The sequence below is a fragment of the Hypomesus nipponensis genome, chromosome 17, assembly GCF_054491055.1.
Source record: "Hypomesus nipponensis isolate SF chromosome 17, ASM5449105v1, whole genome shotgun sequence".
Classification (NCBI taxonomy): Eukaryota; Metazoa; Chordata; class Actinopteri; order Osmeriformes; family Osmeridae; genus Hypomesus; species Hypomesus nipponensis.
Genome location: NC_140377.1, coordinates 3,935,575 through 3,947,040, shown reverse-complemented (window position 1 = coordinate 3,947,040; position 11,466 = coordinate 3,935,575). Strand labels below are relative to the sequence as shown.

Here is an 11,466-nt window from a genome sequence, read left to right as displayed (position 1 = left end):
TAGTTACAGATCACAGCATGGCTGCTTTCATGTGATTTGTTTCATTTATTTATTAACGCTCCAGTTCTTGTACAAAACTAGTTGCTATCGACTTGCTGGCGCTCCATCTCATAGACATATATACATGTCTATGCTCAATCTCCCTTCTGTCAGGAGCATGCGCTGTAAATGACACATCGAAAGATTTGCCTGAATATTGTTCCACCGTAACCATGTATTATTGTTGTCACATAAATCTGTTCTATGTAACTCTGACTGTATGTAAATTAAAATAAATATACTGCCTGTAGTATGTTGTGTTGGTATGTATTTTTTTACGTAGGGTTGTTTTCTATATTTATTCTGATCAGGCATTGTAAAGTTCACTAAATGCGATCGTCGTGCGTTTGTGCGGAAAGGTCCTCATGTGCATGGCTCGATTTGGAAACAAGTTTAGTACGATCGTTGTGTAAACTGAAGAATAGTGCTATTCGTCAAATAATATTCACAAACCCACTGCTGGTGCACGCTTTGGTAAGTGTATATGTGTTGCTTTATGCCAGATAATAGACAACTTGTTTTCCCAACTTTTATTTAATGCAATTACGTCAATTAACGCAGCTCATACGTAGCTAGCTAGCTAGCTAGCAGGCTGTGGTGCTATTCATTCAAAGCTTACCGCGCAAGCTAAGCACCAGCTAGAACAAACAACAGTTTGAAATGTTAGTTACTGTGTAATCTAAATACGTTTGGTACGTTCCCTGGAGTTTGTGAGTTCAGTGTTTTTTTTGTCTCCACATCTAGCACATTACACAATGGAAACTGACCTTTACGACGAGTTTGGAAACTACATTGGTCCTGAATTGGATTCTGATGAAGATGACGATCTGGAGGCAGACGCGCGAGATGTAGATGAGGTATGGGGGTGACTTTACAGACATCAGTTAAACAGAGTTCGGCCACTGAATCCCTGATCCTTAGTTCTGTGCTATATCGGCACGATCGTTAATTTGTCTCGCTTTCTACGTGTGAAGGCTGAAGAGGAAGACGACGATGAGGCTGCCGATGCAGATGAAGATGTGCCAGGGATGGAGGTGGTCCTACATGAGGATAAGAAGTATTATCCTACTGCGGAGGAAGTGTATGGGCCGGAGGTGGAAACTATCGTCCAAGAGGAAGATACACAGCCCCTCACAGGTCCGAGAATTACACCATGTAGATCTGGAAACACTTCAGACAGGATGTGGAAACGTACTCTGATAATCTAACACTAACCGAGAGGTATTTGTACTTATTATTATGTTGTTAAACTGACTGTTTCTGCTCCAATCAGAGCCCATCATCAAGCCAGTGAAGAATAAGCAGTTCACTCTAACGGAGCAGGAGCTGCCTGTCACAGTTTACGACATGGAGTGAGTAATCGTGAAAATAAAAATAAACATTGCTTGCTTTTGTTAATACCTTTTTGAAACACTGTTGAACAGTGTTACCCTGAACCTGTTTGCAGGTTCCTAGCTGATCTCATGGACAGTCCAGAGCTGATCCGGAACGTCACTCTCTGTGGCCATCTGCATCATGGCAAGGTAAAACCGCCTCTTGGCTCTGGGAGGTCCTGATAGCTGGCTGATGATCGATCTCTCTCGTCTTTATCCGATCGAAATAAAACATGTGTTTATTGCAGACATGTTTCGTGGACTGTCTGATTGAACAGACACACCCAGAGATCAGGAAGAGAGATGACGTGGATGTGAGTACCCTACAGTGTCTGGAGTGATCTCTCTTTTTCTGTCCCAGTCGTTCTCATTTCTCCCACCTGTGTGTCTTGTGAAGGGAATGTCCCCTCTCTGTAACATCAAGTCCTGTCACATCCTGATGTTCAAAGGCCTTTGACAACGTGTTGTTTTCTGTTGCAGCTCCGCTACACAGACATCCTCTTTACGGAGCAGGAGGTAAGAGCTTTGTGTGTAAAGGGTGTCAGATGGCTGAACGGTGAGGGAGTCGGGCTAGTAATCAGAAGGTTGCCGGATCGATTTCCCGCCATGCAAAATTATGTTGTGTCCTTGGGCAAGGCACTTCACCCTACTTGCCCCTGTACTTACTGGAAGTCGCTCTGGATAAGAGCGTCTGCTAAACGACTTAATGTAATGTAATTGCTACATATTAATGAAAGAGTATGATAGGAATATGGTGGTATGGTACCAGGGGACTCATGATTTTGTCCTTTCCAGAGAGGTGTTGGTATCAAAAGTACCCCTGTCACCATGGTGCTTCCTGACTCGAGAGGCAAATCCTACCTTTTCAACATCATGGACACCCCAGGTATGTCCTGCACTGTGTTTTACGCACACCCTCGTCTTCTTGGGGGCGTGAACATTTTAACCCCGTCATCCTGGGCGTCTTCCCCGCAGGTCACGTCAACTTCTCAGACGAGGTCACGTCCGGCATCAGAATCTCGGACGGCATCGTTCTGTTCATCGACGCGGCGGAAGGAGTAAGTTGTTTCCCACCTCGCCCCCGGCTGCTCTCCACCCCCTCTTCCGTCTCTGCACTCTGATTCTCCCCTAACCCCAGCTTCTCTCCACCCCCTCTTCCGTCTCTGCACTCTGATTCTCCCCTAACCCCAGCTTCTCTCCACCCCCTCTTCCGTCTCTGCACTCTGATCCTCCCCTAACCCCGGCTTCTCTGTCCGCGTGAAGGTGATGCTGAACACGGAACGGCTGATCAAGCATGCCGTCCAGGAGCGTCTGGCCGTCACCATCTGCATCAACAAGGTGGACCGTCTCATCGTGGAGCTGAAGCTGCCCCCCACAGACGCCTACTACAAGCTCCGGCACATCGTGGACGAGGTCAATGGCATGCTCAGGTACCGATCACAGGCCCGCCTGGAAGGCCGAGCTGGGGACGTGCACCTCATGAGGTGTATGGCGCTGTCAGAGCCTTCTCTAACCTTGTGCAAAATGGAAGTGCTTGGGGGTCAGATGGCTGAGCCGTTAGGGAATCGTGCTACCAATCAGAAGGTTGTCGGTTCGATTCTCGGCCGTGCAAAATGACGTTGTGTCCTTGGGCAAGGCACTTCACCCTACTTGCCTCGGGGGAATGTCTCTGTACTTAATGTAAGATCCTCTGGATATGAGTGTCTGATAAATGTAATGTAAGTATATGTAACTGGATGTGATTTCTTTCTGTCTGCAGTACCTACTCTACGGATGAGAACCTGGTGGTGTCTCCTCTCCTGGGGAACGTGTGTTTCGCCAGCTCCATGTACAGTATCTGTTTCACCCTAGGCTCTTTCGCTAAGATCTACTCTGACACCTATGGTGAGATGTTACACCTCTCCCCACACCCACCCCCCCCCCCCCCATCACACTCTGGAGAGTAGCTCCTATTTCAGGAACCTCAGAAGCACCTCAGTAACACCTCAGAAACACCTCAGAAACAAAGTCTTCTCTGTTCTCTTTGCAGGGGACATCAACTATACTGAATTTGCCAAGAGGCTGTGGGGAGACATTTATTTCAACCCTAAAACGTAAGCGGAGCTCTCCTTGGAACATGGAGGTCTGTCTACGCGATTCCAACCCAGGAGGACGCTGACTAACTTTCGCTTTCCCCCCGTGTCTTCCTGTCACTCCTTCAGGCGCAAGTTCACCAAGAAGGCCCCCACCAGTAACTCCCAACGCAGCTTTGTAGAGTTTGTCCTGGAGCCTCTTTACAAGATCCTCTCTCAGGTAAGAGACGCTCGGGCACTCGCATCGTTCAGAAGGGTTTTATTACTTTTATCATTGATGTGATACATTTTTATATAAAGCACCTTGAGCTGTAATTCTTGTATGAAATGTGCTATTTGTTGCCAGGTGGTGGGAGACGTGGACACGTCTCTGCCCCGCGTGCTGGATGAGCTGGGGATCCACCTGACCAAGGAGGAGCTGAAGCTCAACATCAGGCCCCTGCTGAGGCTGGTCTGTAACCGCTTCTTTGGAGAGTTCACCGGTACGCCCGCCAACCCACTCTTTTCCCTCTTTGCGCAGGCGGCTCAATAAATCCCTTCTGATTGCTGCTTCATCCGTCGGGGGTTCCATGTACGCTGTTTACTCAGTGTGTCGAAAGGGATATTGGAATTCAGATATGGCCGCTTTTACGTTGTGTGCACTGACTGTAATTCTTAGCGATTGAGCTATTTATTACTGGGAGAACCCAGGGTCATGTGCCACCCTGTCATGATTAGATGTTCATAATGACACACTCAGGGAAAAAGTCATGCGTCTGCTAAACGTGACTGGTAAATGTGACTAATTAATCGAGAGCCGTGCATACATTTTCCCTCCAGGCTTGGTGGACATGTGCGTGCAACACATTCCTTCTCCAAAAGAGGGCGCCAAGGCCAAGATCGAGCACAGCTATACAGGAGGGCTGGACTCGGACCTGGGGGAGGCCATGGCGGACTGTGACCCTGATGTGAGTAGGACAGACCCTGGCTTGTGGGCCTGATGTGAGTAGGACAGACCCTGGCTTGTGGGCCTGATGTGAGGAGGACAGACCCTGGCTTGTGGGCCTGATGTGAGGAGGACAGACCCTGGCTTGTGGGCCTGATGTGAGGAGGACAGACCCTGGCTTGTGGGCCTGATGTGAGGAGGACAGACCCTGGCTTGTGGGCCTGATGTGAGGAGGACAGACCCTGGCTTGTGGGCCTGATGTGAGGAGGACAGACCCTGGTCCAGCAAATTTTTTAGTTTTTTAATTGTTCTTCATGTTGTGGCCCCCCTCCATGTCTGTGCCCCAGGGCCCTCTGATGTGCCACACCACTAAGATGTACAGCACCGAGGACGGGGTGCAGTTCCACGCGTTTGGCCGGGTGCTGAGCGGCACCATCCAAGCGGGCCAGCCTGTCAAGGTGCTGGGGGAGAACTACACCCTGGAGGACGAGGAGGACTCCCAGGTCTGCACCGTGGGACGCCTCTGGATCAATGTAGCCCGGTATGGAGCTCACAACCTCTGTCTGTCTCACTGTCTGTCTCTGTCTCTCTGTCTGTCTGTCTCTCTCTCTCTCTGTCTCACTGTCTGTCTGTTGCTCTCTCACTCTCTGTGTCTCACTGTCTGTCTGTCTGTCTGTCTCTGTCTGTTGCTCTCTCTGTCTGTCTGTCTCACTGTCTGTCTCACTGTCTGTCTGTCTCTGTCTGTTGCTCTCTCTGTCTGTCTGTCTCACTGTCTGTCTCACTGTCTGTCTCACTGTCTGTCTCACTGTCTGTCTGTCTCCGTCTCTTTCTGTCTCTCTATCGCTCTCCCTCTCTCTGTCTCAGCATGCTGTCTGTTCATACGATGATATTATACATAACCGTACATACGTGTACTTGTAAGGCTACTGTAGGTAAATCCTCCTTGTCCTGAGCCCAGGTACCAGATTGAGGTGAACCGGGTGCCTGCTGGTAACTGGGTCCTCATAGAGGGCTGTGACCAGCCCATCGTCAAGACGGCCACCATCACCGAGCCCAGAGGGAATGAGGAGGTGAGAGGAGCCGTGTGTCGCCGTGCTTCTGTTAGACCCAGCCCACGTCTATTCACGAGTGGAGGGTTAACGTTGTGTTCTCCAATTCCCAGGCCCAAATCTTCAGGCCTCTCAAGTTCAACACAGCGTCCGTCATCAAGATCGCTGTGGAGCCCGTCAACCCGTCTGAGCTGCCCAAGATGTTGGATGGATTGAGGAAGGTCAACAAGAGCTACCCATCACTCACCACCAAGGTATCCTCCCCACTCCCCTCGCCCTCCCCTCTCCCTGCAGAGAAACCAGACATTCAGAGGTTATGGATTGACAACGTGTTGTCTGGCTTGCTCATGAATGTGTGTGTGTTGTCCAGGTGGAGGAATCAGGAGAACACGTCATCCTGGGCACCGGCGAGCTCTACCTTGACTGTGTGATGCACGACCTGCGCAAGATGTACTCTGAGATCGACATCAAGGTCAGCCCCCCCCTTTCCCACGCCATCCCCGCGGAGCACCGTGCTGTCTAGACGTCCTCCAACCGTTGTCTTTGAACCTTTTTTCCCACCCAGGTGGCCGACCCCGTGGTGACCTTCTGTGAAACGGTCGTGGAGACGTCGTCGCTCAAGTGCTTTGCTGAAACGCCAAACAAGAAGTAAGCGCCATCGCTTTTCTCTCATGAGTGCGGCCTCGTGCCGTGTGGCGAGATGTTATATCGGTGTGTCTAGACAGGCCTCTGGGTCGTGCCGTGTGGTGAGATGTTATATCGGTGTGTCTAGACCGGCCTCTGTGGGTCGTGCCGTGTGGTGAGATGTTATATCGGTGTGTCTAGACCGGCCTCTGTGGGTCGTGCCGTGTGGCGAGATGTTATATCGGTGTGTCTAGACCGGCCTCTGTGGGTCGTGCCGTGTGGTGAGATGTTATATCGGTGTGTCTAGACAGGCCTCTGGGTCGTGCCGTGTGGTGAGATGTTATATCGGTGTGTCTAGACAGGCCTCTGTGGGTCGTGCCGTGTGGTGAGATGTTATATCGGTGTGTCTAGACAGGCCTCTGTGGGTCGTGCCGTGTGGTGAGATGTTATATCGGTGTGTCTAGACAGGCCTCTGTGGGTCGTGCCGTGTGGTGAGATGTTATATCGGTGTGTCTAGACAGGCCTCTGTGGGTCGTGCCGTGTGGTGAGATGTTATATCGGTGTGTCTAGACAGGCCTCTGTGGGTCGTGCAGTGTGGTGAGATGTTATATCGGTGTGTCTAGACAGGCCTCTGTGGGTCGTGCCGTGTGGTGAGATGTTATATCGGTGTGTCTAGACAGGCCTCTGTGGGTCGTGCCGTGTGGTGAGATGTTATATCGGTGTGTCTAGACAGGCCTCTGTGGGTCGTGCCGGCCCTCTGGCTTACCCCGGACGTGTGATTGACAGCTGTGTGGTTTGATTGACAGGAATAAGATCACAATGATTGCAGAGCCTCTGGAGAAGGGCCTGGCAGAGGACATAGAGAACGAGGTGGTGCAGATCACGTGGAACAGGTACGACTTCACCTAGCTCGTGCCAACACACATACAGGAACCATCTCAACTCTGGAATGTTCCACTCATGCCCCCGTTATCTCAACACCTGTTTTGTCCCATTTTCCTCTTTGTATATCACTTTAAATGTGTCAAATCTTGTGCCGTTGCCCATTTGGATTGGAACTTTGTCCTTGTGTGTGTTGGACTGTGTGTGTGTGTGTTGGACTGTGTGTGTGTGTGTGTTGGACTGTGTGTGTCAGTGCCAGACTGCGTGTGTGTGTGTGTCTGTGTTGGACTGTGTGCATGTTCTTTCGGGACTGTTAGTCATCTGTGACCCCATCTGGACCTGAACGTATCAGCCAATATGTGCAGTGGTGCCAAAACACTGACATACTTGACTGGAACATTAACACAACTCTGCCCTGCTTCCCCTCCCCCCCCTTGCCCCCTCTGCCCCTGGCCCCTGCTCACTCTTCTCCCCCGACACATCAGGAAGAAGTTGGGAGAGTTTTTCCAGACCAAGTATGACTGGGATTTGCTGGCTGCCAGGTCCATTTGGGCTTTCGGACCCGACACCACGGGGCCCAACATCCTGGTGGACGACACCCTGCCCTCTGAGGTGAGCTGAAGGCCAGGGGCCAACACATGGACATCCTGGTGCGTGTGTTTCTCGGGCCAAAGTTGTGACACAAATACAAACGTTGCGTGTCTGAATGATGTCACACAAGTGCTCGGTGGAAGAGGTGTGAAGAGTATTGATGGATGAGGCTGTGGACCCTGGCTGGCTCCGCCCCCCAGAGAGACCCATGAGAGAGCAGGAACCCTGGGGGCAGAGGGTGTTCCACAGGGCACTGCCGTCAGGGCCACGGCAAGCCTTGATGCCAACACAAACAAAGGGGGTTTCCATGTATATGTGACACTAGCTCCTTTATGAGAGTGTGTGTTCAGCTGTGTACTGCAGATAGTGGAGGAATGCCCATTCACTGTGTGCGTGTGTGTGTATGTATGTGTGTGTGTGTGTGTGTGTAGGTGGACAAAGCTCTCCTGGGCTCGGTCAAAGACAGTATAGTCCAGGGCTTCCAGTGGGGCACCAGGGAGGGACCTCTCTGTGATGAGCGTAAGTCTCTCTCTCTCTTTCTCTCTCGCTCTCGCGCTCGCTCTCGCGCTCGCTCTCGCTCGCGCTCGCTCTCGCTGTCTCTGTCTCTCGCTCGCTCTGTCTGTCTCTGTCTCTCCCACCCTCTCCCTGTCTCTCTCTCTCCCACCCTCTCCCTGTCTCTCTCTCTCCCACCCTCTCTCCTTTTCTCTCTCTGTCTCTGTCTCTCTGTTGCTCGCACACATATACAGACACACGCACGTTGGTTAAACAAGGTCTCTGTGGTCCCCAGCCATCAGAAATGTAAAGTTCAAGATCCTGGATGCGGTCATCGCCCAGGAGCCTCTGCACCGGGGCGGGGGGCAGGTCATCCCCACGGCCAGGAGAGTGGTCTACTCTGCCTTCCTCATGGTGAGAGCACCTCCCCACTGCACGGCTTCTACAACAACTCAAACTCTTTACTCCCTTTTCCATGGTCGCTTTCCGTAATGTTCCATTAGCTTGATTACAATGGTGGATTCTGCTGACACGCTCCGCTTTAATTGACTCCCCCCGTGAACCCTTTTCTTTGACCACATCTCTCTGCCACACGTCGTTCTACCCTGTATTGTAATCTGCTGACCACGGGGGTTCCATGTTCCGCTCTTTTTTTCTGCACCTTCAATGACCCCCCCCCCCTCTCCTCCACCTGGTTCTAATGGTCTGCCCCCCCCCTCTACTCCACCTGGTTCTAATGGTCTGCCCCCCCCTCTCCTCCACCTGGTTCTAATGGTCTGCCCCCCCTCTCCTCCACCTGGTTCTAATGGTCTGCCCCCCCCTCTCCTCCACCTGGTTCTAATGGTCTGCCCCCCCCTCTCCCCCCTCTACTCCACCTGGTTCTAATGGTCGTCCCCACCTCTCCTCCACCTGGTTCTAATGGTCTGCCCCCCCCCTCTACTCCACCTGGTTCTAGTGGTCTGCCCCCCCCCTCTCCTCCACCTGGTTCTAATGGTCTGCCCCCCCCCCTCTACTCCACCTGGTTCTAATGGTCGTCCCCACCTCTCCCCAGGCCACCCCCAGGTTGATGGAGCCGTATTACTTTGTGGAGGTCCAGGCTCCGGCTGACTGTGTGTCTGCGGTCTACACCGTCCTGGCTCGACGGAGGTGAGTCTCTCCCCCCCACCTGACCTGACCTGACGTCCAGTAGACCGGACTAGGCCCACATTCCAGAAATCTCCAGCCTCTCATCTGATGCACCTCTCCTGCTTCTCACTTGTTAAGATGAGAAGGCTGTTGTGTTGCTCTCTGCTGACGTGATGTGTGTGTGTGTGTGTGCTGGTGAACAGAGGTCACGTCACCCAGGACGCCCCCATCCCAGGCTCCCCCCTCTACACCATCAAGGCCTTCATCCCTGCCATCGACTCCTTCGGCTTTGAGACAGACCTGCGCACGCACACCCAGGGACAGGCCTTCTCTCTCTCCGTCTTCCACCACTGGCAGGTAAGCTTGCATGCTCCAGATTGTCTCCGGTGACCCTGGTTGGCTGTGAGGCTGAGCGCCTGCCACGTCCACCCTGGTTGGCTGTGAGGCTGAGCGCCTGGCTGTCGAGTCAGCGAGTCTCCCGTGCTCAGCGGGCCCGTCGCCTCCTCTCCCCTGTGTGTTTGACGTGCCTGCGTGGATCTGTCTCTCCCACTTTAGGACTGTGTCAGGAGGAATTACCTCCCACCAGAACCTCCCCCCCCCCCCTGAGAGGAGAGGCTGTCTCCCTCCCCCCCCTTCTCAGTAGCGTGATCACACACTGCTAGTGCTGCCTTGTAAACTGGCCGCTGCTAAAGTGTGTGGGAGTGTTTACAGCCCTGTTGATTGGGCTGGAGAGACTATCGATCTCCGTCCCGTTGGACGGCTCCCCTGAGGCCGGAGGGTTTGGCTGCGGCTCTCTCACGCTGTGCAGCGGTCAGGGCTCAAGGTCTGGCCTTTCCGAAAGGTCACAGCAGATCCCGACCTGTCTGGATTCACGAGCAGAGAAACCCAGCACTGTACATCCGCCCCCGAACCCAACGCGTGTATTGCACACTGTACGCCTGATTTAGATAAGAGCTGAGAGGTGACGGGTCTTTGGTCATCATTTGAAGTGTCTGCTCGACTCCAAACATTGTGCCAACCTTTCTGCTGTGTAAAGAAAACACGCTGGCATGCTGGTTTTCCCCTCCTGATGGGCACGTGCCCTGACTCAGGAGTTCCATGTGAAGTGGTGACAGAATGGGCGGGGGGAGAGAAGCAGACATCCAGGAAGGTGAAAGGGTTGAGGGCAGCAACGCCTCGATGGGCAGCGCTCCTCGGCTACATCTGGTTGATTTGACACGTTCCGTCTCGTGTCGTCAGGGCGCGTCCGCGCGTGACGATGCCTGACCCCCCGCCGCGGGCCTGTTGTCACCGTGTGTCCTAACGCCTGTGCCTCCCTGCTGTCCCCCAGATCGTGCCGGGCGACCCCCTGGACAAGAGCATCGTGATCCGGCCCCTGGAGCCCCAGCCCGCCCCCCACCTGGCCAGGGAGTTCATGATCAAGACCCGCAGACGCAAGGTGAGCCTGGTGCCCTGAGACGGGTCCCCTCAAGGGCTCGTGTTTTGTACTCTAGCTGATGTACCTCTGTTGACCTGCTTGCCTGATAACCCGTGATAACCCATGGTTACCTGTGATAACCCGTGGTAATCCGTGGTAACCCCTGGTTTTCGTGGCCCCTGCAGGGACTGAGTGAGGACGTGAGTATCAGCAAGTTCTTCGACGATCCCATGTTGTTGGAGCTGGCCAAACAGGACGTGGTGCTCAACTACCCCATGTGAGAGAGGCCGAGGATCGGTCACCGTCCACGCCTGGCCGCCCCCCGCCCGACAGCCAGCGGCTGCAGAGCCGCCTGGTCCAAGGTTGATGAGGTCACTCGTGATCCAGAAACTCCTGGGACGTTGTCGCCTCTGAGGACGTTTTTTTCCAGAGGTGAAGCCAGTCTCCACTCTGTTGTCTGCTTCTTTTACATGTGTACATTCTCAATGTTTTGTAGAATATGATGACTTGGACAGCAGGTAGGATTGTTTGTTTGATGATGAAATGTGACGTGATGCTAAATTCTTCAATAAATATATCCACCTGTTCCAATCCAAATGGAGTCTGTAGGTTTTGATTCACGAGAGCAATTACTAAGTTAACACTTAGTCAGAGTGACAATAAACCATATTCTGTGCATACCACTCTGGGCCCCCTCTATCAGCCTGATCCAGGATCATTTTAACATGGGCGGAGGAATAAGACACAAGTGGGACTGTGCGGTGACGAGGGCTGCCATGTCGGAGGCCTGTGTCACCCTGATTGATGGGCGTGTCAGTTTGGCGAGCGGCGTGGGCTGAGACTGATGGACGGATGGCTGGATAGGGGGAGGCAAGCA

General features: G+C 52.9%; 1 protein-coding gene across 1 annotated transcript; it reads left to right on the top strand.

Moving 5' to 3' along the window:
* The first annotated feature begins 380 nt into the window (after positions 1–380).
* On the top strand, positions 381–11,186 carry eftud2 (elongation factor Tu GTP binding domain containing 2). Its single transcript, XM_084677961.1, has 28 exons — positions 381–513; positions 784–896; positions 1,014–1,176; positions 1,313–1,391; positions 1,487–1,562; positions 1,661–1,726; positions 1,893–1,928; positions 2,208–2,298; positions 2,388–2,470; positions 2,676–2,842; positions 3,172–3,296; positions 3,442–3,505; positions 3,614–3,704; positions 3,831–3,966; positions 4,304–4,431; positions 4,757–4,950; positions 5,368–5,479; positions 5,572–5,712; positions 5,829–5,930; positions 6,024–6,106; positions 6,889–6,975; positions 7,450–7,576; positions 7,987–8,074; positions 8,343–8,461; positions 9,099–9,193; positions 9,376–9,529; positions 10,503–10,610; positions 10,775–11,186. Exons 2-28 carry the CDS (start codon positions 795–797, stop codon positions 10,868–10,870), a joined length of 2,913 nt encoding a protein of 970 aa, XP_084534087.1. The 5' UTR covers positions 381–513; positions 784–794; the 3' UTR covers positions 10,871–11,186.
* Positions 11,187–11,466: the final 280 nt, after the last annotated feature.

Excerpts from the sequence above, each read along its gene's own strand:
- eftud2 (XM_084677961.1), top strand. The coding sequence starts at position 795 with ATGGAAACTGACCTTTACGACGAGTTTGGAAACTACATTGGTCCTGAA. Across the intron at positions 1,177-1,312 it reads AGATACACAGCCCCTCACAG|AGCCCATCATCAAGCCAGTG; the intron begins GTCCGAGAATTA and ends TGCTCCAATCAG. Across the intron at positions 5,713-5,828 it reads ACCCATCACTCACCACCAAG|GTGGAGGAATCAGGAGAACA; the intron begins GTATCCTCCCCA and ends TGTGTTGTCCAG.